This window comes from Mytilus trossulus, chromosome 7 (assembly GCF_036588685.1).
Source record: "Mytilus trossulus isolate FHL-02 chromosome 7, PNRI_Mtr1.1.1.hap1, whole genome shotgun sequence".
NCBI lineage: Eukaryota > Metazoa > Mollusca > Bivalvia > Mytilida > Mytilidae > Mytilus > Mytilus trossulus.
The window spans coordinates 30,625,116-30,652,967 of NC_086379.1; the positions used below are offsets into that span (position 1 = coordinate 30,625,116).

Here is a 27,852-nt window from a genome sequence, read left to right on the forward strand (position 1 = left end):
TTTTTCTAATACTGAGGCATGCACCTGTCTCTATTCAGTGGACTTCTCTCCTCAGTTTTGACATTTATTTGGTTCTGTAACTTTCCGTTTAAGACCAAGACGTATATTCTATTTTGTATGCCCCATCTACGATAATAGAAGGTCATTATGTTTTCTGGTCTGTGCGTCTGTTCGTTCGTTCGTCCGTCCGTATGTCCTGCTTCAGGTCACAGTAAAGTTTTTGGTCAAGGTATTTTTTGATGACGTTGCTGTCTGAACAACTTGAAACTTAGTACAGATGTTCACTATGATATAATCTTTCAAAGGCGAATTTGTTACAGAAAAACTGGTTTTAGTTTTAGGTTTTAGTTTAAAACTGGTTTTGATTGGTTTTGGTTTGGGTTTCAAAACTGGTTTTGGTTGAGATATATTTTAACAAATGTAAAGTTTATCTAAAAAACATTATGTAATAACTACTTGGGCATAGTCGAGTTCAAACTGCGTTGGTCTCTTCTGTACATCTCCAGAATTTCTTTTGGTGAAGAATAAAAAAAATGAATTTGGACCTCTTCTGAAGATATTCTACAGAAGATCAATAAAATATAAATTTTGTTATGTTCGATGACATGAAACTGAGACAAGTGCCTGGGACAAGTGCCTGTGAAAATGACTGATCAAAAACTGAGGTCATCTTAGTTAATCCATATTTTTTCAAGTAACTGAAGTGATTATTTTTGTATAAAGCAAAGATCTCAGAAAGTTCTCAAAATCATTTTTCCCTGATGGTACTAGAAGAAAATATTCTAGCCTAACTATTATTTCTTATACAAAAAATAGATGGTCAAAACCTTTGCACTACGACTTTTGAAAGTCTTTTATTGTATATGAATGTATATGTAAGGATATAACGTACAGCAGACGCTTCAGTCAGGGGGAACAATATTTATTTCAGTACCACTTGCAGCTAGCTTTGAACAAACTTCTAATAATTTCAAATATTTTTAGTTGCATGCGTTGAGTCTATTGTCTTAATGTTAGTTGGTCGGTTTCGTTTCTTTTTGTAACTACTGTTTCACTTTTAGGGAAGATTGAGTGCTTTGTACATGTTTAAACCTGCCAATTCTGTATATATGTGCCTGTCCAAAGTCAGGAGCCTGTGAGTCAGTGGTTGTCGTTTGTTACTGTGTTCGTTCACTTTATTTTGTACATTAATTGGGGTTTTAGTTTTCTCCTTTGAATGATTTTACATTTGTGATTTCTGATTATGTTATAGCCGACTATGTGGTATGAGCTTTGCTTATTGTTGAGGGCTGTATGGTGACCTATGCTGTGTCATTTGGTCTCTTTACAAACTTGTCTCCTTGTTCACTTTATTTTGTACATTAATTGGGCTTTTAGTTTTCTCCTTTGAATGATTTTACATTTGTGATTTCTGATTATGTTATAGCCGACTATGTGGTATGAGCTTTGCTTATTGTTGAGGGCTGTATGGTGACCTATGCTGTGTCATTTGGTCTCTTTAAAGACTTGTCTCCTTGGCAATCATACAACATCTTCGTTATAAAATCAACCCCTGCCATATTCTTTATGAACCTGTTTAGTGGTTGTCGTTGGTTCATGTCTCAACTCATATTTGATATTTTGTAAATTGTTTTGTTTTGTATTGTTAGGCCGTTAGATTTTTCATTTGAATGTTTCTTTTTCATGGCCTTTTATAGACGACTTTTAAAAACAGTATCTGGTTTTGTCATTGTTGAAGGCCTTATATCCCCCGAGGGTATCATCAGCTCAGTAGTCAGTGCTTCGGTACTGCCATGATTTAACAATCTTTACTAAATACTAATTTCTAAATACTAATTTCAATACCAAAAAAAAAGATTTTTATCCCAATTTCACGGTCCATTGAACATAGAAAACGGTAGTGCGAGTGGGGCATTCGTGTACCATGGACACATTCTTGTTTATCTTAGTTTATGGTTTATTTTTAATGATACTAATTAGAATCAAATTCAAGATTAACATGGTTCCATACAAAGGCACAAGTTTGTCTCTCAATTATATACATTTATATAAAGTATAAAGGTATTATTTTTTTAAAGACAAGCCGAGCCCGTGGTTCCATTTGGCAGTGGCAATTTTATATCATCTGTGGTTTTAAAAGTGTTACAGACATTGTAATGATTTGTTTGACCGTAGATTAATTACCACTGATATGCGTCAGTTTTCGTAGATGATCTTTTATTCGATTTTTCCATTTTTGTGTTGACATGAATTATCCAAATGATATGGTCTTTACAAAAACTTTGAATATTTCGAAATAATTGGAATGTGTTCCCCTAACAAAATATATTACCGTAACTGTATTTGGCTAACCTTTCAGAATTTCGGGTTTCGATGCTCTTTAGCTCCGAATTTCATAAGAATTTGACATTTTTGACTCTTTTTTTTCAGATTGCTTATGCTTATAATCAGAGACATATACGTATTATGTGTATATGAACGCGTACGTGTTCTGTAAAAATATTGAGTATATTTGAACAATAATTAGTTATATATTTGCCAAAGATTTACATCACAATACAAATCCTTGTATTTACCAAGGTAGAATTTTTCTTCATGTAAATAATAATTTCTATCAAAATACTTTTGATATCGCCCCTCCAAAGACATCGTAGGTTTTGAGTCGGCCTTTGCCCAGCTGTTTGATTCTAAATCTGGTTCACTTGGACGCATTACTTTAGACCGACCACAACTGTTTGGCAACATTTTCCATCAAAAGGTAATTTTTTCAAAATTTCAGGGAATCGACAATTTTTCCTACGTGTCTTATAGATTGGTATTTATTCTGCTATCATATCACATTAAAGACACACTAAAAGAGCCTAAAGTCCAAGGCTGCCAGGATAAATTTTAGCGTGTTGCTAAGGACTCTTCACCGAAGACAAGTGCTTCCAACTTATTTTTGTTAAGGTTTATAACCTCTTTTGTAGCAATACCAATTGGAAACTTCATGCAAAAACAATATAGATTATTGTTTAGATTCATTGCATTCAATAAGAAAGGGGATTTTGTAGCAAATGAAACGAATTTAACAAAATCCAGACTGTAATAAAGAAATTTTTGTTATAATTTTTTTAACAGATTACTCAATCAATGCTTTTCTAACATCTGTTTAATTTTCATACCTATATTTGTTTTAACCAATATCTTATTATACAAACTTGTTTTAACTCTGATTTAAGCAAAATTGCAAAAAATGAGAGTATAAGCTTAAAGGGAAAGATTCTGGAGTTTCCTTTTTTTTAGCATTGAATTAACAAAAGGGTACATAATCCTTAACATTGCATGACCAAAATATACCCAAATATAATTATGAAAAAATGTAAAATGTAACTTACTTTCAGATAAATAGCTCATTAATTTTATCGCTGTATTGACATGATTGAAGACCTGTTGGTCATGCATGTTGGTGGCCTTCGGCTGTTTTCTGCTATAGCCGAAAGACTGTTTTATATTAGGCAGTGGCTATTTGACCGGCACCGTTTTTTAAAAAAAAACTTGATAATAATTTAAAATCATTTTATCACAATTAGTTAAAAGCATTAAAAATACAGTACAATCAAAAATCAAATATTGAAGATGTTCATAAATAAATAATTTATAATTTTATAATATTAATTAAAAGCATGAAAACACATTTGTATATATAAATTAATAAATATATTTTTTTCTCAAATAATTATAAAAAAGTTGATGTCCAAATCTGCGTAAAATCTATGGTTTAAATATCCTGCCATGGGTTAAAAATCGTGTTATGTAAAACTACGTACATCACAAAAAAGACAATATTAAAAGTTGTTTGCTACAAATTTCAAAAAGACACATGATTTAACATTTGCAATTGTTAAAAAAAACAATTATTTGCCTTAATTGGAAGTTGTTTTAATCCAGCACAAGATATATAAATGTTACAACTTGGCTCCAAACTGGAACTACATATAATTTGACATTACACTGGCTTCTTTGAATCTACATCATGTGCATATGCACATATGTAGATAGGGTTCTTTTTCTTTTCTTTATATATGCTCTTACAATGTAATAGTTTCCCATGTATCTTTTTGACAATACTTTTTGATTAAATCAATGTTTACAATTGAGTCCAAACAAGAGGCAGTTAAAAGTTGAGGTCTTGCTTCAACTTGTTCCTCGGTTATTAAAATGTTGTTATTAAATTTTAAAAAGCATTTCTTGCCAATCGCTTCCAACAAACCAGTCTAATAAAAGGAATCCGATTTCTTTGGAACTTTTCTTATGAAATGGTAAACAATTGTTTTTTTGGCTATGCTTTTCTGGAAGACCGATGACAGTTTGGATCAGACATTTTGGCCTTCCATGTTTTTTCATATTTGGTGGAAGTAATACATGTATATGCGAAACATGCTCGACATTTTATAGTTTTAAAGGTACGTGCATATCCCGGCCTTTTCCACAGCTGAACAAAATGTTCCTTTTCACAATTTTCAACAACCAATGCAAACACTTTGTAGGAATTGAGTTGTGCATTACACTCAATTTTGTAGGTGTTGTATCATCCATTATCACACTTTATATACTGACCAACTATTTAGAATAAAAAGTACTCACGGACACCCATATTCAGTTCAGATGCTTTGGTTTGTAATATTTTTCTAATTACATAAAATTTGCCCTAAGTCAGATACAAATGTACAGGTACATGATAGTGTTTTTTTTCTAAAGGAGAGTTGTATTTTGATTTTTAGAATATATTTAATTTGCCGGATACATAAAAGTTTAAGTGTTTATATGAGTAACAGTAACAAAAGTTTTGAAAAATAAAATTTTGATATTTAATTATTATTCTTTCATTTAAATTCCAGTGATGTACAATTTATTCAGAGCCGGCTAAATAGCAAATTTGCTATTTTGCCGGTGCCTGTCAAATAGCCACTGCCTTTAAATTATCCAGACAAGATTATACTGTACTTCATGAACTTACAGTTACAGATCAAGTTTATACACATCTGGTCTGCTATATTTTATGGGAATTATAGGCTTAGTAATTTGTCCATTTCTGTCATTCAGACACATTTTTATTAGTTTTAAAGATTTTGTCTGTCTCTCTTTAACTTATGACCTTTTGATTTTTATACGCTCATCAAAATTTTGACGGGACGTATTATGGTATACAAATGTCCGGTGTCCGTCTGTCTGTCTGTCCGTCCGTCTGTCTGTCCGGCGTAAACATGTCGCACCGTAACTTGAGAACGACTTATCCAAATTTCATGAAACTTAACATAGTTGTTTCTTATGATGGTCAAATGATCTGTATACTTTTTGGTGAAAATAAGATTAGAACTTTTTGAGTTACGGCACTTTGTAACTAAAACAGGGGGGTGTTTTTTTTCACATGTCGCACCGTATCTCAAAAACGATTCTTGATTATGACTTAAAACACTTCTTAGTTATGTTAATCTTAATATCTGTATACTTTTTGGTGATGATTCAAAATTTTATTTTTGAGTTATTGAGTATTTTGTAAAAAAGGGGGAGGGTTTTTTTACATGTCGCAACATATCTCAAAAACGATTTATGATTATTGCTTAAAACTTTACACATGTCTTTGTTATATTAATCTGAAGATCTGTATACTTTTTGGTGATGATTAAAAATTTTATTTTTGAGTTATTGAGTATTTTGTAAAAAAAGGGGGAGTTTTTTTTTACATGTTGTGCCGTATCTCAAAAACAATTTATGATTAATGCTTAAAACTTTACACTCTTCTTTGTTATATTAATCTAAAGATCTGTATACTTTTTGGTTTTGATTCAAAATTTTATTTTAGTGATATTTAGTTTTTTGTAAAAAAAAAACAGGGTTGGGGTTTCACATGTCCCGCCGTGTCTCAAAAACAATATATGGTTATTGCTTAAAACTTTCTCAGAAACTATTTATGATTATTGCATAAAACTTCCACACAAGACGTCGGGCGTATCATGCGCTCATGGCGCAGCTGTTTATTCCTTATGGAGTCTTCTGCTTCTTTTTTTACCCCATATATCTTAGTATGGACATTTGTACTAGTTTTCTGTCTGACTGAGATACAGCCTTCTTATTGAAAGAAATCATTTTTGTTATTTATTCATCATGTCTATATATATGAAAAGGATAGTTACCCATCATAAATTACTTAATTTACTACTTTAATACCATGCTTACTATTGCACACACATTTGTCAAATGTTTGTAAAATAATAAATGAAATTGTAATTGTTTTGTTTACATTGTAGGTTCTTAATGTGTGTCAAAAATTATTGACAAGTCTGTTTCAAAGTCTTACCAATCATGTTATACAAACATATTATAACTTTTAAGTCAACATTAAAGATTGAATTGATTGATAATTTTATTTTTTAGAACTAACAAGATGATGGCTTATCCTCCTCCAGGTGGTGGTGTAAGTACTTATATTAAGACAGTGCAGGGTTCTCACTATGACTAAGATGAGTGCATGAGTCCTGGACTCATGAAAGTCTGTCTGGACTGACCAATTTTCATAAATTTAAACTGAGTTCCGGAACTTCTTGTGGCATATTATAATGCCAAATAAGATAAAACAAGTAAAAAAAAAACCCATCAAACAATATGAAAACCCGTCGAAATAAATGAGCCAACAAACAAACTGAAAAACAGTGAAACAGACAACAACAAATCAACAAAGATGTGTAAATGGCAGATTTTAGGAGTTATGGCTATAAAAAGTTAAATCACAAAAATATTGAACTCAGAGGAAGATTCTAAATCGAAAGTCACTAACTAATCCAATTGCACAAACACGATTGGACTACAACTGTCATATTCCTGACTTGCTACAGACATTTTCCTATGTAGCATCGTGGCCTAGTGGGACTGCGGTATTAGATATTTGATTTCATGGTTTTGAGAACTATACATCACAAATATAGCGGCATATAGCCTCACATGCAATATATATATATATATATATACATGTAGTTTGTAAACACTTGATGCAACTATACCTCGAGGGTATTAGATCTTTATGTCATAAAAACCTAAAATGTTCATGCTTCAAACTTTAAAGCATTAGGGACATTATTTAGGGTATCAAATTGTTTCTACATCATGATATAAAACTAAACCTGTTAAATATTAAATAAATGAAACATTTTATCAAATACCAAAAAAAACCAACAAATTATGTCTCCAATGATACTCTGTGTTTGACATTCTGCACATTGGGCAAAAACTTTTTAATGCAATTGAGCCACCTTAAACTTATGGTTCACTCCATGGCCAGTCCAAATAACCAAGTAAAATGATTTGATCAGAATACAAATAATTTGTCCAAAATTGATGTGACCGCTGAAAGTTTTACTTTCTGATTTATAAATATTTTGGCATATAAATGTATTAATTTATTGCAGTGATTTACATTTTCAATTACTGGCAAGAACTTTTTTTAGCTCAGCAGGCCCGAAGGGCCAAGTGAGCTTTTCTCATCACTTGGCGTCCGTTGTCTGTCGTCTGTCGTCCGGCGTTAACTTTTACAAAAATCTTCTCCTCTGAAACTACTGGGCCAAATTTAACCAAACTTGGCCACAATCATCATTGATGTATCTAGTTTAGATATTTGTGTTTTTTTACCCTGCCAATCAACCAAGATGGCCGCCATGGCTAAAAATAGAACATAGGGGTAAAATGCAGTTTTTGGCTTATAACTCAAAAACCAAAGCATTTAGAGCAAATCTGACATGGTGTAAAATTGTTTATCAGGTCAAGATCTATCTGCTCTGAAATTTTCAGATGACTCAGACAACCCATTGTTGGGTTGCTGCCCCTAAATTAGTAATTTTAAGGAAATTTTACTGTTTTTGGTTATTATCTTGAATATTATTATAGATGGAGATAAACTGTAAACAGCAATAATGTTCAGCAAAGTAAGATTTACAAATAAGTCAACAGGACCAAAATGGTCAGTTAACCCCTTTGAGAGTTATTGCCCTTTATAGTCAATTTTTAACCATTTTTCATAAATCTCCATGATCTTTTACAAAATCTTCTCCTCTGAAACTACTGGGCCAAATTAATCCAAACTTGGCCACAATCATCATTGATGTATCTAGTTTAAAATTTGTGTTTTTTTGACCTGGCCAACCAACCAAGATGGCCGCCATGGCTAAAAATAGAACATGGAGGTTAAATGCAGTTTTTGGTTTTTACTCAAAAACCAAAGCATTAAGAGCAAATCTGACTAGGGTAAAATTGTTCATCAGGTCTAGATCTATCTGCCCTGAAATTTTAAGATGAATTGGACAACCGGTTGTTGGGTTGCTGCCCCTGAATTGGTAATTTTAAGGAAATTTTGCTGTTTTGGGTTATTATCTTGAATATTATTATAGATAGAGATAAACTGTAAACAGCAATAATGTACAGCAATTTAAGACTCAAAAATAAGTCAAAATGACCAAAATAGTCAATTGACCCCCTTAGAAGTTATTGTCCTTTATAATCAATTTTTAACAATTTTCATAAAATTTGTAAATTTTTACTAACATTTTCCACTGAAACTACACGGACAAGTTCATTATAGATAGAGATAATTGTGAGCAGCAAGAATGTTCAGTAAAGTAAGATGTACAAACACATCACAATCACCTAAACATAATTTTGTCATGAACTGTCTGCTTCCTTTGTTTAATTCACATATGCCAAGGTGAGCGACACAGGCTCTTTAGAGCCTCTAGTTGTGTGATGCTGTAAATAGGCAAACAAAAAGTAAAATGAAGTGTTGTCAATATTCTTGTAAGTAACGAATGTGATTTGTATTTTAAATATTTCAGGGTTATGGGTATGGAAATCAGTATCAACAGCCCTATGGTGGTGGTGGTGGTTATACATACAATAACTCAGCTTACAATGTCAACTACGGTAAGATTTTATAAGCTATTCATACACATATACCACATCCTGGACGTTTGAATTTAATTACTATAACCTGATTTTTTTTAGTTGACCACATGATTTTTGATAAAAAAAACCAACCGTCTTGAGCTGTGACATCAAATGATATATATATTCTGTTCAAATGAAAAAAATGTGACACATGAAAGTCAAATTTGTAAGCGTGAAAATGGGAAACGAATTTTGGTGAAACATGGGAAATATTTTATCATTACAATGATAAAACAGATACAGGAATTGGACAAAACAGTTTTTGTCATTAAAAAAAAGGTGAGTTTGATGAACGATTACTTCATATCAATGAAACGAAAATGTATTTATCAACAACAACATACAATTTTTTTTTAGACAAATCTAGGCTCTGGTTTTAGAAGATTCATTATTTCAAAATAGTTTTCAAACGGCTTTTCAGCAATTTTTTAAGTGCTAAATCTAAAATAACTTCTATACAAATATTGTTATAAATAAGTTTTGAAAAGAATGAAAAATCTATAATAATGATAAAATTTTATTGATGCATTTTTTTAAACAAAAACAAATTGTGTTAATCACAAGGAAAGATTGTTGATAATATAATATATACATTTTTTATCGTAACACATATATATATATAGTAAACAAGTCCAAATAACAATTTATTGTGGGTCTAAGTGTGAAGCGGGATTGCTGATTTTTTATAAGCATGACATGTGAAAATCAAATTATTGTATTGTGAAAACAGGAATTAAATTTTAGCGTGACACACAAAATTACTAAAAAATGAGAATTGTTTTAAGTACATAGTGTAAGCGAGATACAGGAATCTGACAAACCATTAAGTGGGATCTGGGTTCAGAACCCCCCAATGAGACCCCCTCTGTTGTGAGTACTGATTAAAATGTGTATATATATTTTGTAGCTCAGCCAGCAAATCCGATGGGAATGATGGGTAATATGATGGGAGGTATGATGGGAGGTATGATGGGGGTAAGTTGTTATGCCCCATTGATGGGCATTATCTTTTCTGGTCTGTGCGTCCATATTTCTTTCCTCAGTCTGTCCTGCTTCAGGTTAAAGTTTTTGGTCATGGTAGTATTTGATGAAGTTGGAAGTCCAATCAACTTGAAACTCAGTACATAATTGTTCCCTATGATATGATTTTAAATTTTAAAGCCAAAGTAGAGATTTTTTACACATTTTCAAGGTCCTTTGAGCATAGAAAATGATAGTGTGGAGGGGCATATATAGTTATCAAAATTACCAGGATTATAATTTTATACGCCAGACGCGCGTTTCGTCTACATACGACTCATCAGTGACGCTCAGATCAAAATAGTTAAAAAGCCAAATAAATACAAAGTCAAAGAGCATTGAGGATCCAAAATTCAAAAAACTTTAGACACATTCTTCATTTTAATTATTGCAGAAGTATAATAAATATTAATACTGTGGATTCATTGCTATTTGTCGAATAACATTTTTGTGGATCCTGTCAGTACAGGTAAACCATAAAATTAAATGTTCAATAAATGACAAATTTTCTATAGGCTTGTATCAAGACTTTGGCAGAACCAAGAAATTAAATATGTACGATTTCCTTAATCCTCAAAAATTGATACTGGTGAAAATAAATGAATCATTAGTAAGAAGATGGGGTATGTGTGCTAATGAATCAACTCCATCCAAGTCACAGTGTATAAAAAGTTAACAATTATAGGTCATAGTTTGGTCAAATGGCTCTTACCAAACAGCAAGCTACAAGGGGCCCCAAAATGACTAGTTTAAAACAATCTAAACAGGAAAATCAAAGGGTAATCTATATAAAAAAACATGAGAAAAGGGAAATACTTATGAACCACACCAACAAACTACAACTTGAACCACAGAACAAAAAGCTCCTGACTGAGAACAGGTGCATAAAATGATTTGTAAAATAATATTATTTCACAGTTTTAAAATTAAACCTTTTAAGAAAACTTGACATAGTCGCATGGTTTGTATTCTGTATTTCAGATGATGATGCAACAAGCGCCACCATCTCAACAGACAAATATTACATATAATATGATGTTTAGTAGTGATACTGCTTTCCAGGATTCTGCTGTAAGTATTGAAACTATTTATTTCAGCAAGAATTATCTCCCTTCGTGTACAAAATCTTTCTGATTTTAGTTGTCTCCCCTGATGTTAGTGATCATTATGAATTGCCTCCCTTATTGTTGCTTTTTAACTGTTGATTATACTCTTCTGGTTTGAGCTTTCCATCTTAGTTTGATAATTTCTATCTTTTCTTTTTATTCAGTTATATCTTGCCTTTTATTTATAATTCAAAAATAAAGAGACAACAGCAGAAGGACAAGCATATAAATAAGTGTTCTTTCTTTATATTATGACATTCTTTATATTATGACAAATAACCTTTCATGTCTTAACTTAATGAGTCTTTATTCCTTTGCTCTATGGTTGTATCATTAATGAAACATAATCCAAAATCGTCAATAATTAAGAATTAGCTCTGGATTTACCTATCTTGATCAACATCAGCTTTTAGTTCTAGCTGTCACCCCGAGTGCAACAATTAAAATTCCTTGATTCACGATGGGTTTTTTTCTTTTCATATTTAACAGTTTTAAGAGTTCAGGTCCTTAAGAGTTTTAAAAAGTCAATCACAGGGAGGGACTCATGAATTTTTCTGGCTATAAAATGTACCTGAGCTTATAAGATTTCCATTTTAATTCTCAGTAGTTGTTGATGGATTTCAGTGTTCTCCCAAGGGCATTTTAGCATCATAGTTATGTGATGCTATCTGATTGATCGATTGTTGGTTGCTTTATGTCCAGTGGTAAATTGATACTATCTGAAGTGTTTTTGCCTCGCTTGACTGGAGTCGAAAAGCGAGACATAGGTATGCTGTTTCTGGAGATGACGGCAGCGGCGTCAACAATGTATAAGTTTTTGATAAGGTCTAGTTTGTGGTGAACCACAAGTAGTAGGTCAATTATTATTTGTATGCATTTGAATAAGCATTAGCACATCTCATTTCCATGGAGACTATTAGGTGCTGCCCTCTTGTCATGCTCTTATGACTTTGAAACTTTTGCTAAGTTTACAAGTATTAGTTTGAGATAAGGTCAGTTGTTGGGGAACAACTAGTAGAAGGTCAATAATATTTGGTATGCAGTTGTTTAAGCGTTTGAATATTTTCTTTTGATTTTAAAGCGTTTTAATATTTTTCAGGCTTCAGCTTTAGGAATGGAGGCTGAAGATATGGAGGTGTCTGATGACGATTACGAAGAAGAGGAAGAAGAGGAGGAGGAGGAAGAGGTCAAGGAAAAAAAGAAGAAGTTCAAGAAGAAATGCAAGAGGCGCCAGGTATTTTATCTATCTTGCATATACAGGAATCAAAACAAATTGAATAATTTAATTGAAAAATGTGCAAACAGAAAGTGTATAATTTCCAGTTCACTTATTATTAAGTATTTAGAGGCAAATTTGAAAAAGCTTTGTTCTTTATCATTATTTCGTTACAATTCATTAACCCTTTCACCGATTGCTGCCCAGACAGGGGCTACTCTGAGACGATGGCTTCCCTGGCTACTATTACTCAAGTGGGAGATATTCATAATAAATGTCAATAAAAACTTGTTTATAGTTATTTGTGTATTTATTTTATTCACTAACACCATGTTCACAGTTTTGTTCATGATTTGACAATTTTTTCTTCATAAAATATTAAAATTTTCAAATTTTTCGGCAATTTCTAGGTAAAATTCTCAAATTCGACTCTTTCACCCCAAATCGTAATTTTTTTAACCTAAAACGGCAAAATTTTGAAAAATTTTATGAGGCTGTACAAATTACTCACACTGATCGATGTCCATTCCAACTGTTTTGTACATAAAACGACATTTTTGTGTCAAAAAAGAATACTAGTTTGGCTTCAATTCTTTTATAATCTTTCAAAAAAAATGTTCCCTCATTTCAAATTCTTGTAAATTCCGTAAATTTCCTCTGATTCTGACACGGTTTTCAACAAACGGAACCGCCATGTTTACACTTTCATCCGGGTTATTCATTAAAAGAAAGATAACCCATGTTTGCACTGTTTGAGCGGGAAACATAAAAGAGGTATTCCGATCCTGGTAAAACAGGACTCATCGTCAGCTGTCTGAAGCGTGAATCCCGGTAAACCCGGACTCGTCGGCGAAAGGGTTAAGTAGGACAAATTTGTATAATTTCAAGTTTAATAATGAAAATACAATTAAGGAAAAAGAATAACGTTACAATTTTTTTTATTTTTCATATCTTAATGTGCATTTCAAAATTGTAATTGGATTGTTTATTTTAAACATACAGAAACTGGCCCAGAAAGTTGCTGAGAAATGTCAAGAAGATGATAGTTTCTTGGAAAAAGTACGCCAAAACTACATTGCTCGTCTAAGAACACATTTGTTAAAGGATGGTACAATTGATCCAACTGAAGGCACCATTAAATATTATGCTAAATACAAAGCTGATGATCCACTGGTACCCTTCATGGCTGAATATGATGGAACGGAATTAGTGGGAGAAAAATGGGATGCAGAATGGGACTGCATGTACCTGAAAGAAGCATGTGATGGCGCAGGTTGGTTTCTTAATTATGAATAAATAAATTTGATTTAAAAAATATTCATATTTAACGCCACATTTTTAAGTGCCAAGGTACGGTAGTTAAAAAAATATTTTTATGAGTGCTACTTTTGCCATCTTCATACAAGAACTCAAATATTTATAATCTTCATTTAAATATTTGTGCACTTTTGTTTGACATTTTTGGCTAATAGCTATTTATCTTTTTTTAATAATCTCCATAAAGGCAAGGAAATTCTTTGATTTTTAAAAATATTAAATCATATGATAAATGGTTAACCTTTGACTTGGCTTGCTATATACCAAATCCGCCGTGCTTTTTTTAAAAGCTAAAAATATATGATTTTTAATGCATTGCTTTTATTTAATTATTTGTAAATTTGTAATGTCTGAATATATTGGACCAACTCTTGATGGTGTTGCAATATATAGGGGTAAATTTCTGTTTTTGGTTATTATAAATGGACAAAATAAAACTGTGAATGGAAATGGGGAATGTGTCAAAGAGACAACAGCCAAAGGTCACCAATAGATCTTCAATGCAGCGAGAAACTCCCTTCTCAGAGGCGTTCTTCAGCTGGCCCCTAAACAAATATATATATACTAGTTCAGTGATAATGGACGTCATATTAAACTCTGAATCATACACAAGAAACTAAAATTAAAAACAAGTTGCTTTCTTTAAAAAAAGAAAAGCAATACATGAACCTAAGACCACTGACTGCCGGATCACCAAAAGATTGTTGCTGAATTTGTGTTTGCTTTTGAATTGAAATAATTGACTGTGAATGGAAGAAGCCAGTTGAAAGTATATATTTACAGCTTCTATTTGAATAGTTATTTCAAAGATCAACAATTTTATTTATTACTTGGGAATGTACATTATATAATGTTTCCGATTATAACTCTTTGGCAAATCCTAATTTCTATTAACCGGATGATTTATGCAAATTGCACAAACCTATCGCAATATAAATTTATACACTCGGTTTGCTTTATAATCTAGAATTCTGGATGCATTTATTTTATCTATCATGTCTTTATATTGTTTTTCTCATGGTAGATATTGCATGCAGTGAAATTTATTGTTCAAAGAGACTTTTTTGGTCTCATAAAACATCTCAAATTTTAAGGATTACCTGATTTTACTTTAATCAATTCAAACATTATACAGGGAAACTTAGTTTTGCTGAAGAATTTCTTAATTCAGATGGTTTCTTATATATTTACACACTTTCAAAATAACCAATTTATTTAAAAAGGTATGTAGATATAAAAAGATACCAGAATTGAAATGATGTTCGCGAGACAAGAGTTAAGTCTACAAGAAAAGCATCAGTGCCGCTCGAATGAAAAAAGTTAAAAGGTTGAATACATGTACATTACACAAATAAGGAATCTATTCTTTGGCTAGACATATAGAGGGAGGGTTGAGATCTCATAAACATCTTTAACCCTGCCGCATTTTTGCGCATTTTATGTCCCAAGTCAGGAGCCTCTGGGGTTTGTTAGTCTTGTATTATTTTAATTTTAGTTTCTTGTGTACAATTTGGAAATTAGTATCGCATTCATTATCACTGAACTAGTATATATTTATTTAGGGGCCAGCTGAAGGACGCCTCCGGGTGCAGGAATTTCTCGTTACATTTGAAAACCTGTTAGTGACCTTCTGCTGTTGTTTTTCTATGGTCGGGTTGTTGTCTTTTTGATACATTCCCAATTTCCATTCTAAATTTTAATCCTTAGCTTTTCGAACAGGTCAAAGTTTATAATCAAACAGTGACTCAAAAAAGAAATAATAGAACAGTGACTCAAAAAAGAAATAAAATAGAAACAACTCAAGGTCAGAATACCGTTACTAATGATGACCGTGCTTGAAAGTCACATGTTAAGCTCTTTCTGCCCCTGTCCCGTATTTAGATAACAAAAACGAACATAAGCTTTCACGAGTGAATTTAATAGTATTGCATGCAAGTAGTATTTTAGCGCACGAAATAGTAAATAGAAAGCACTCATTGATACTCAGGAAAATTTAATAGTGTCTATGTGAATATATTAGTTTTTTACTATGCAAAATATAAGCAAAGGCTTCTAATACTAAAACAGTATAAAATAATCAACATTATGGTTGTAATTAAATTTTGTTGTGATTGTGATAGCTGCAAGGATTTAAAATCATGCTGTATGAATTGAAAACACACAAGTATTTTTATTCACGACCATTTAAAATTTGAATATTTAATAAATTTATCATACTTTTTGTTTTTATGGATATATAATAATACAAAAAAAAATAAAAAATAATTACTCATAAAACCCAAATAACAAAATAGTATGAAATAAATAACGTAGAAATATAAGGATTATTGTTTTTAATTTTTTTTTTCTTGTATGATGCCAGAATTTAATTTTTATGTTTCCTGTACAAATGAATATTTTAAAATACCAAAGCAGAGTATATTTGTCATATAAAATGCTTATTTCTTAATTGCAACTCTGAAAGCATTTTGATTTCAATCATTGTTATTTTCTTCAGAAACGTAAATACAGTATATATATATTTCTTTGATTCGGATTGAATAAAATAAATTTGATAAGAATATTATCTTTCTGTTTTCCGATCTAATATTTATATCATAACCAGAATGTTCTCTCTCGTAAATCTAGTATGATGAAATACACAGTATCCCGTGGTTCAACCTTCAAACATAATTAGTTCACATGTTATCGAGACTACCAAGTTATAATTGACCTAGATTTACACAGTGTACAGTGGTCGTTTTAAAACATTTAATTGCATCGTCAAGGGCCATCAAGGGACCACATCAAAGACTTGATAACACCTGTTAAGACCTGTATAAATAACCGAAACTTTCGAAACGTTCCGAGAAATTTATTCTGACTTCTGGCCGAGAGATATCGAGTGGCCCATAGACACATCCAAAACTCACCAATATATAAGCATGAACCCCTCAGGGGGTTCATGCAATCATACAAGACTAACAAAGACTAGAGACTTCATTTAAATGGAGAAAACCTATTTAAGATTTGAATATAAACTAATGAGGCTGGAAATTCAATTTCTAAGTTGGTCAATTAAGAATGAAACAAAAGTTCTTGCAACAATTACCTTTAAATACTGTACAAAGTTATTAATCCTTGACCTGATTAAAGAGTAAGAAAAAACTATGCATTTCTCGCTTATTATGAAAACATGTTCTAAACTGACCATGGTATACATTTGCTATCATAAATTTCTATGTATTGTTTAACTTCTTTGTTAGAATCATGCTTTGTAAGCATGAGTTACACTGGTCACTTCCTATCTGCATTCTATTTTACATTGTACAAACAGTTCTAAAATCAGTTTTTGGATTATTGTAAGCATATTAGCATGGGAAGATGTAGATTTGTAATTTCACCTTTAATCCAATTATTTCAGGAACCAATGAAGAAGCCATTATCTACATCTGTACTACAAGAAATAATGAACAAAGACAGATTCTGAAAAAGCAGTTTAAGACAAATTTTGGAGAGGTAAAGCTATTGATCAATACACATCTGTATTTTTGCCTACAGTATTATTAAGTTGAATTTGTAATGGTCTAGTGGTTGGACATAAATATTTGTAAATTGATATTTTTACTATGTAATGTTTATACATTTACATGTACAGTCAACTCTTGTTTTCTCAAAGTCAGCCGGACCGGAGATATATTTCGAGATACACTTAGTTCTTTTCAAAACAAAACCAGAAGTTTGGCAGAACAAGGGACACAACTCTTGCTTAGCTTGGTAAAGCTAAAATAAATCCGGGTGAATATGGGAAGGGGACCAATAATCTGGTATCAGATCGATGTATTTGTATGTCATTTATGAGCATTATGTTTTCTGGTCTGTGTGTCCGTCCATCCGTGTGTCTCGCTTCAGGTTAAAGTTTTGGTTGAGGTTTTTGGTCAGTAGTTTTTGATGAAATTGAAGTCCAATCAACTTGAAACTTAGTACACATGTTCCCTTTGATATGATCTTTCCAATTTACAGCCAAATTAGAGATTGGCCCCTATTTACATGGTCCACTTAACATAGAAAATGAAAGTGTGGATGGGGCATCCATGTACTAGGGACACATTCTTGTTTTTACTTATTTCAATTTGAGCCAAATAAAAAATAATTGTCAATGTTGACAATTTGTACATAAGAAAAATTAAGTGAAGACACAACTTCAAAAGTAAAAAAAAAATTAAGAATTTACATACACAATTCTGCCTTTTTCATTTTTCTTGTTTGTTAAAATCCAAAGACATATATGTCATGGAAAAAACGGAGATTTTATATGAAATATATTGAAAAATAATGTTTTAATGAGGATGATAGATATAAGAAGATGTGGTATGAGTGCCAATAAGACACCTCTCTATCGAAGTCACAATTTGTTCAAGTAAACCATGATGTATACCTATGTCCATAGTACTCCATACACAATAGTTAATTTAAAAAAAGCTTTCTACTTACTTAATATTAGCTAAGGGTAATTTTCTGAAAAACACCCATTATAATTGAGTTTCCTTTTTTAGCTCACCTGGTCCAAAGGGCCAAGTGAGCTTTTCTCATCACTTTGTGTCTGGCGTCTGTTGTCATTGTCGTAGTCGTCGTCCTTTGTCATTAACTTTTACAAAAAATTTATCCTCTGAAAATACTGGGCCAAATTTAATTAAACTTGGCCACAATTATCATTGGGGAATCTAGTTTAAAAAATGTGTGGCATGACCCAGCCAACCAACCAGGATGGCTGCCATGGCTAAAAATAGAACATAGGGGTTAAATGCAGATTTTGGCTTTGAAACCAAAGCATTTAGAGCAAATCTGATATGGTGTTAAATTATCTATAAGGTCAAGATCTATCTGCCCTGAAATTTTCAGACAAATTAAGCAACACCTTGTTGAGTTTCTGCCCCCAAATTAGTAATTTTGAATAAAATTTGCAGTTTTTGGTTATTATCTTGAATATAATAATAGATAGAGATAAACTGTTAACAGCAGTAATGTTCAGCAAAGAAAGATCTATAATTAGGTCAAACATAATCAAAATTTTCAAATGACCCCTTAAGGAGGTATTGCCCTTTATAGTCAATTTTTAACAATTTTCATAAATTTTTGTAAATTTTGTAAATTTTTAGAATTTTTTTCCCACTGTAATTACTGGGCCAAGTTCATTATAGATATAGATAATTGTAGCAACAAGAATGTTCAATATAGTCAGATCTACAAACACATCACCAAAACACAATTTGTCATGAATTTATCTGTGTCCAGTTTTTAATATGCACATAGACCAAGGTGAGCGACACAGGCTCTTGAGAGCCTCTAGTTTTATTAAAGAATTGAATGCTTCTTTTTGTAACTTCATTGAGGTGTAAAAGCGCTGACCAAAGTACATTTTTAAAATGTGGGCACTGTCAACGCTTTTGTAACCCTATGAAGTTACAAAAAGAAGCATTCAATACTTATAATTACATTTTTTAGCTAGGATCATGAAAACACAATTTTTATCAAGTTTTTATTTAATTTACCTGTTCACTTTATTGTGGGACCTCATGTCATCATGAATGATAAATTTTATTGTGTAATGCAATTGCTTAAGTAATAACATGAGATCACAGTGCAGCCAATCAGAATAAATAAGTATTATAATGAAACATACAACTTATGTAATTATTATGCATTATAAATTAATATTAATTGATAATCATCAGAATGTTCTATGTTACATTTCAGGATCTGATGGAGACTTTGGACAGTGAGACAAGTTTTAAATTTAAAGAGGTGATCTTGGCATTGTTTGTACCTCCACCTTTGTTTGATGCTTTGAATATCAAAAAAGCAATCCAGGTAATTATAATGTCTGATTTAGAGGATTTATATGCCTTGCTCACAAGTACATTTAACTTAAATTGAATGTGAATCAAATTCCCGTTCACACACTCTTCTTTTTTAATCTGAATTGATTCAAATTGACTAATTCAATGTATTTAATTTGCATAAAAAATTAGGCTTTTGTTAATACGAATTAAAAGTTAACGACATTTGGACAGTTTCTCAAATTTGATGCGCATTGCAATTCAAATTAGAATTGACGTTAGGACGTTTCGAAAGCAAATTAAACTAATACGAATAAGTTAATGCGAATCAAAATCGAATTAGGTGTGAACTTTGCAATAGATTCTTACATTGATTCCAGTTGATTTTTGGATTAATCTAATCATGATAGTTAAAATCGATCATTTAACTATTCAGATTGGATTATTCAAATAATCCACAAGTAACATAGTATGAATCTGTTCCTCGAATGATTGATAAATGCATTTTCATTTTTTTATAAAAGAAAATTCCCTTCAAGTGACTTCCACATGTCACAAAATTATTGGTTGTGGTAGGACTTTAGTAGTCACTTTTATTTCAATGGCCAAACAGAGCAATTTGGACTTTTAATTGCTTGTTCTTTGGGTATAGCCAAAAAACTCGCATACATTGTCTTAAATAAACTGACAATGTCATGACTTAAAAAAGCTAAAGACTAAGTAATACCAACCCCATCAAAAACTGGGGATGATCTGAAAGTGTAAGCACATGAAGTACAAACCAGGTGGAAATATGGGGAAAATCAAATTTTATTCAAGTCTAACAGATGCAAAATATAAAGATTGTCCAACCTAACCAGACAAAGTGATGTATAAACTAGATGTTTAATATACGTTATACCCTTTAATAATATATCTCTGAAAAAGTGCAAATATTTTTTTTAATTTTTGAACTGTATCAAAATTCTTACAGTACTTTAATTGTATAGTATGCTACATAAATTATACAGTGAAACTCGAGACCACTCAAGGGAGATAAAAAAATGTGGTGGCAGGTGGTCTATTATTACACGTTCAATCTATATGAAATGTACTACAGATGGATCTAAAATTACTGTAAAGACCTTATAACACAGCTTTTTGCTTAATACTGGTGGTCTCTTAAGCAGGTTTGACTGTACTTTATTTGTTTTTCAGGGACTTGGAACCGATGAATCTGCTTTAATTGAGATTTTACTGTCCAGGACAAATGCACAGATTGAGGAAATAAAAGCTGTCTATGGAGGTACTTCTGTTTTCTTACTACATGTATACTCAAGGGGCCATCTGAAGGACGCCTCCGGGTGCGGGAATTTCTCTCTACATTGAAGACCTGTTGGTGACCTTCTGCTGTTGTTTTTTTTATTTGGTCGGGTTGTTGTCTCTATGACACATTCCCCATTTCCATTCTCAATTATATCAATACTTTCTCATTGTTTTGACTGATAAAAATAAAAAAGTAGCCCAAAAAAATTGTCAAAAGTGTCTACTAGTATCTTCTCTAAAGTTCAGGCTAGATATACGTCTTCATTTCTGCCTAGAGAATAAATTCTACAACAGTTTGATAGATTTCGTCAATTGGAGTGTAAAACTCTATAAGTTTTATTACAATTAATTATATGTGATCATTATTTGAATAATATTTTTTTTTAAATTTTTTTACAGATATTAACCCAGATGATTGTGCCACTGACAAAGACTTGGAGTGTAACATTGAGGATGATACCAGTGGGGATCTTAAAAGAATTCTCATATCTTCTGCACAGGTAGGAATCACTTATTTTGTTTTGAGATTGGTTTGATGGTTTCTAAGACAAGGGCTGCTGTATAGGACTAATCTTTACCAGTAACCAAAATGAGAGTTTTATGAAAGAGCGTCATCATTGTCAATTACGGATAAGTTGGTCACAGTTTAAGGGATTTTTTTATTTTTTTTTATGCCAAAAAAAATTTCTTTTTTTTATTTTATGCCCAAAAATTGTTTTTTTTCCATCAAAGGAGGAAATGCACCCTATACCCTACCTAAAACTGATTCAACTTTTATTTATATAATTGTGATCACTTATTGCGAACCAAATGAAAGTTTACCACAGAGTCGTTTTCTCTCGACCAAGGTATTTTAACTTTTGCAAGTTTACCTGTCCCTTTGAATCAATACAATAGCTATTGATCTCTGTGAAGGTTATTCACTTGGACATTTAAATTTCTTCAAGGAGAAATCTATCACTCATTGATTAAACTAAACAGAGAACAATAGCTATTGTATTTGTTAGATGGGACAATAGAACTTACAAAAGTTTAAATGGACAGGTAACTTGCAGTTGAATCTGTGGAAAACTATGATAGGGTTTGCAATAAAAGTGCTGAAAGAACATTCATAAAAAAATACCTTCCATTTTTTCTTGTAAATTATAAAAAATAAAGTACTGGTAAACTATGCTCAAATCAAGTCTGATGTATACTGCTCAACGCTATTAGTAAAATTTCAAAATTTGATACCATTAACATTTTTGTAGGGTGGTCGAGCAGAGCTGGACCCAGAAAAGATAGATGAAGCTGTGGTACCAGTTATGTTTCATGATGAGGAAACAGATGAAGATAAACCAACTGGTTCCTTCACCATTGACATGGAAAAGCTTGTTGACATGAAGAGAGCTAAGCAGGATGCCAACAATTTGTTTGAAGCAGGAGAGGACTGTTTTGGAACAGATGAGGACACTTTCATCAGGATCTTTGCATGCAGAGAGACCTACCAGCTAAGAGCAATTTATGGTGAATATGTGAAGGTAGGTCTTGGATAGGAAACAAAAGAAGATACAGTTAAAAACTAGTAGTAATAAAAAGAATAACATTATAGCCAAAAAAAATGAGTTGAAGATTACAGTACAGGCTCAGCTATACAGATAACTAAAATTTGAGCAAAGCTTAAAAAAACTGTAGATTAACTCATTTCCTCTAGAAGAGGTCCTGTTCTTGCTTCACTATTGGCAGCTGTTGTATTTGGCCTAGGCAAGGAGGATTAACTCATGTGGTCTGGAAGGATAGGCCATTGTTGTTGCTCCATTTTTGGAACCTGTTTGTATTTGCCCCACTCAAGGGAGTGAAATTATGTACTTGTGTGAAGATTTCCCTGTTCTTGTCCACTGTTGGCACCTGTATTTTACCCTTTATCGCTATTTGTAAATCTATCATGCTTGACCTGAGAATCTATCCCAGCTCGAACTTTTGACATCTATTAACAATCACTTTTCCATTTTGGTGTCAGACTATTCTATTATGACATCAAAATTTTATTGGAACTTTTATGATTGCCAGTAAAGGCAGACAAATAACGATGAGGTGTATTTCCCCATGACAAATAACAGTTGGTGATAAGTCTTTTCCGTTGAATGTCTTTTAAACAATGAACCTCATGCTCTAAAAACTTGCAATATCTGAATTCAGCTTTTTGACATAATATGGAAATTTCAATATTTATTTGGTATAAATAAGATTGAAAAAAAGTAGGTAAATATTTACACTTGTTAATATTATGTATTCACAGCAACATACATTAATGTGTTGATGATTTATTTTGTAGTTGACACAAAGAGATGTTGAAAACACTATTGACAGAGAATTCTCCAGTGATTCAGAGAAAGCCTTGCTCACATTGGGTAGGTTTCATATTCCATATACTCTGGATTCAGTTATTTCCATGGGTGCAAACTTTCATTTATCAAGAAAGATTTTTTGTAGATTATTAATTTTATTGGTTTTGGCAGTCTAAAACAAAAACCTACCGTACCTATAAAAAATTTGTGTTTGGTTGAAATCATAAACTTGTGGCTCATCAATGCCCAAAAAAACATAAGAAATCCACATTGCTGCATTGAAAGCAGATGTTAATAAAGTATTTTTTTTATGATTTTGTGCTTTCTGCTTAAAAAGTTATTAAAAAGAAATTAAAAAAGAAGTTAGGTGAAATGTTTATGTTGCTTACATGATCACTAGTTGAAGAGGACTGAAGATAACTTAGAACATCGATTCCCTGTCTGAGATATATATTTGTTAAAAAGGAATCTTTCTGGTTTTATAGCATGAATGAATGTATTATTAGGGAAAACAATATGTTAAAAATTCTCAGTCAGTATAGACCTTGACAAACAAAATATTCCAAGACCAGCAATAACAAGATGTATGCACATGTATTTTTAGAATGCAGGCAATGATTCATGGTGCATGGAGAGTGTCTATTTGTCTATATTAGAAATCCTTATGATGCAATAGAATTAAAACTCATGTAATTTAATTTCAGTGATGTCAATAAAATGTAGACCAAAGTACTTTGCTGAGAGATTGACCTGGACAATGAAGGGACTTGGTACAAAGGACAGTGATTTAATCAGAATTATTGTCAGCAGAGCTGAGGTATATATAGTTTTATTGTTATTTTTATGAAATTTTCCTTTGATCTTACTGACTGATAATTTCCTTTTTGAGCATTGTAGAGTGATATGAAAAAAATATCGCTAGAAACTAAGGGCAAACATGTCCTGTGTCAATGAAATTAACATCCCAATTATAGGTAAAATAGCGATAAACAAATTATCATTGGTCATCTCAACTCGATTGCTTTTCTCACTTTTGCTGTTAGGCTCAAGAGAGAAAATTAATCATGCTGAGATGACCAACGATAATCTATAAACATCAAATATGGGGTTATGGAGAAACGAGAATGATAGGCTGATACTACAAAAAAAAAAAATAGGCCAAAAATTAAGAATAGAGAAAAATGGACCAAAAAATAAAGAAGAGGAAATAATGTGGTGCTAAAAGATACAGAATATAGACCAGACAAGATACATAAAGAATATAGAAATATGGTCTAAGAAGTTTAAGTAAACAGGAATGAAGGATCCTCCATCTGCTGAAAAATTACATTCCTTATCCACCCTCACTAAGGCCAAACCAAGCAAAATAAAATATTTTAACCAATTTCTATTCAGATTTTATTATTAAAATAAGCATCAATTGCTTTATCATTATCTTTTCTGAGGGCCACAAATTTTACTGTCAGATACAATATGTTATGAGAGTAAGATCTTTCAAAATGGTTATTTCTCTAGCAGTATCATCAGCTTAGTGTTTCGCCACTATTCCATAGAGAAAAACGATGCAAAATCCATGTCATATGTCGTATCATCCCGAGACATCAATATCAGCCCAAGGGCCTTTAGGCCCTGAGGGATGATATTAGTCAAGGGTGATACGGCATGTGATACGGATTTTGCCATGTATTATACGCTTTATCATATATTATTTGTGTGTTTTGTATTTTTTATAGTTGCCTTTAGTGTGCCAAAAACTTTTTTTTTTTAAAGTAGGGGTGTGAAAGGGTATGCGATAAAGGGTGCACATCAAAGTTGTGCGATATGGATTAAACAACAGGCTATTTATCAATTATGCAAAACTACTGTATTTACTACAAAACATATGATAAATGAATATAGCAAACATTTCTTTCTGAATACTTTCTTAATCAAATAAGATAAATCCAGAAAAGCATTTTCCATGCATAAAATTTACTCAGTGTTACATGTATTTTTATTTTTATTAAAAAAAAAACTTATTTGGGAAAAGTCTTCTTTTTTTCAACAATTAACATTATGTGATATATTTCCAGATTGACATGGTACAAATTAAAGAGACTTTCCTGGCACAGAACAAAAAGACTTTATGGAAGTGGATTGAAGAAGATTGCTCTGGAGATTACAGAGAAATGTTGCAAAGGATTGTGGGAAGAGATTAAAGCTGTTTCAAGAGCCCAAACAAGGAGATTGAAGCTTTTTAATGACATTGATTTTTCAACTTAACTTTTCTTTACTGTTCTATTAAGTGTTTTGCATAATAACAAAAATGTGCAATTTATAGCAAGTTTTTTGTTTTTCTAAAATCAATGTTTAAATACTGAAAATTTGGTACTTGAGATCTTTTCTTATTGTTGTTTCTTCTTTTATTGTGTTTTTTTTTGTCTACTTATTATATAATTTATTTATACATATTGTACATTCATGTATTCATGATTTGATATTGCTTTTGTTAGATCTTATTTTATTTTACATCTCCCAACTGTGATATAAACATTTTACATGAGAAATCTAAGTTACAAGTTTTATTTGATTATTTCTAACAAGATTCCGATTGACTATTTTGCATAAAATTGCCTTTTTTTCAGTGTTACAAGATAAAGAATAAATTTTACAAGATGAATTCTACAAACAGATTATTTGATTATACTTTGACCTATGATAATCTACATTTACAAATTGTGACTTGGATGGAGAGTTGTCTCATTGGCACTTGTATCATATCTTATTATATAACTATCAGTTCTCTCCTTTTGACTTATGACCTTGCTTTTGACTTGAAGCTTAAACAACATTGATTATACCACATGCAGTATTGTCTTATCCTCACTATCTCATATCATTAATTACCTCATAAAATATTGACAATCATTTGCAATAGATTTTTTTTTTCTAAGGCTGTAAGTCCTTAGTCAGTCATAAGAAAGCAAAATATTTCACAGCATTCCAGTTTAGTTTGTTTTGTTAATTTGGTTAAGCATGAATGTTAAATTGAAACAGAATGCAATCCTTTTTGTTAGGATTTTTTATTATTGTAACCGGCTGATGTAAAGGATATTAACTTCGGGGACAAAAATTGTAAGACTTTTGAATAAATGATTTATTGTAAAAAAAAAATGGCTGCTATTTATCTGGAGGAAAAGATTTTAAATTTTTTTTTAAGGTAGTACCTAACACTACAGGGAGATAACTCTGTAAAATCAGTTGAAACGTTTTTAAGGAAATTTTTAGCTTCTCAATGATCAAAATAAGTGTCTGTCAAACTGCTATGTAACCAGAGTAATTTTTCTGTTAAATGGTTGGTTCAAATTTTTTGAAATTTTTATATTTTTGTCAAAGGGTCAAAATAAATATTATGTCAAAATTTTGTGAAAATTAAACAAGCCAAATTATTATTAGTGAAAGTATTGGGTACCACCTTAATCAGTTAAGAAATGACATAAAGTATATATGGTAGATGTGATATTAATGAATGTTTATTTTCAGAATTTCTGGTATGATGCTTTAAGATTGATAGGTTGTTCAACTGAAAATTATAAAAAAATTATGTTTATTCTAATAAATGGAATGCTGTAATGTGTGTGTTTAAATGGTGAATTAAGACAATCAAACTGCTCTAACAAACAGAAGCAAATCTCGCATAAACATAAAGATTAATTCAATTATAAGAGCCTTTCTTTATCACAACAGATTAACACCAGTCTTCATAATCAAGGCATCCCAGAAAAAAATCAAAATAGCCTTGCCAGACATCATAATTATTTGGACAAGCTTCACAAACATCAAACCAGTTTGCCAAAATATATCAACAGTTTAACTTAAGGAAGCTGGCTTGTCATGTTTTAGATGTTTTGTCAGATTTTCGGAATCCTCTGTTTTTATCCATTTGAATGCATTAAAAAAATCAGCCCGGTGACCCCCATTTTTCTTTTTATAAATCTTTTACATGTATAATGATAAACCATCTGTAAAAGTCTTATAAGATTTTAATTACTTTTTAACAGTTTTTGAGAACTTCAACTTGTCAATGATAAAGCTATGAAAAGTCAAGAGAGAATATTTTCCCGCCCAAAATTTCAATGGCTTTTATCTCGAAAACAAGCACATTGACCTATATATTTTTATTGCTCTTTGGATTCCTTTATTAATACCCTCTCTTTATAAACTAGTGTTTTGAAAAGTTAATTACTTTGAAACTAGTTGACATGTTTTATATCATAAATTTTGACTAATTATTATCCTCAACTTGATGAAGAAATATGTATGGCAATATTCGTTCACTTTAGAATCATGAATATTCAAGTACAATCATTTTATTCATTTAAGGCTTTTCTCAATTGCAAAACTCTTACTGCACTTCCTAACAACAATGAAAACAAATAGGACCCTACATTAAAATGCATTTTCCTTAAGTCAACCGACAAGAGTCTTTCACTCACTCAGGATTTATCACAAATTTTGTCCAGTCTATATCTTAAGCACGGACTTGGGGTTCATTACAAGTAATGACATTAAAAATATAAAAGTATAATAAAATTCTGTGAATTCTTACAAACTTATTTCAAACAAATGTGTGCACATAGACATAATAATCAAACAGAAAGGGCTTGGGCCAATGCTAACCAGGGTACAAACTAACATGTGTTTAAGAAAAGCAACTGCAAGTGATTTATACACTAAAAAACAGGTTTATTTAAGCAGAAACAGTAAATAATCATGCTCTAGTACCCTAA

The 27,852-nt window shown here is 31.5% G+C and overlaps 1 protein-coding gene across 1 annotated transcript; it reads left to right on the top strand.

The window, feature by feature from the left end:
- The first annotated feature begins 2,674 nt into the window (after positions 1-2,674).
- On the top strand, positions 2,675-26,270 carry LOC134724917 (annexin A5-like). The gene is made up of 15 exons (XM_063588275.1): positions 2,675-2,758; positions 6,418-6,457; positions 8,862-8,949; positions 9,881-9,948; positions 10,975-11,064; positions 12,199-12,333; positions 13,318-13,588; positions 17,036-17,130; positions 19,369-19,482; positions 20,649-20,736; positions 21,156-21,256; positions 22,007-22,276; positions 23,071-23,146; positions 23,788-23,900; positions 25,156-26,270. Exons 2-15 carry the CDS (start codon positions 6,428-6,430, stop codon positions 25,279-25,281), a joined length of 1,665 nt encoding a protein of 554 aa, XP_063444345.1. The 5' UTR covers positions 2,675-2,758; positions 6,418-6,427; the 3' UTR covers positions 25,282-26,270.
- The last annotated feature ends 1,582 nt before the right edge of the window (positions 26,271-27,852 follow it).

Excerpts from the sequence above, each read along its gene's own strand:
- LOC134724917 (XM_063588275.1), top strand. The coding sequence starts at position 6,428 with ATGATGGCTTATCCTCCTCCAGGTGGTGGT. Across the intron at positions 20,737-21,155 it reads AATAAAAGCTGTCTATGGAG|ATATTAACCCAGATGATTGT; the intron begins GTACTTCTGTTT and ends ATTTTTTTACAG. Across the intron at positions 21,257-22,006 it reads TTCTCATATCTTCTGCACAG|GGTGGTCGAGCAGAGCTGGA; the intron begins GTAGGAATCACT and ends ACATTTTTGTAG.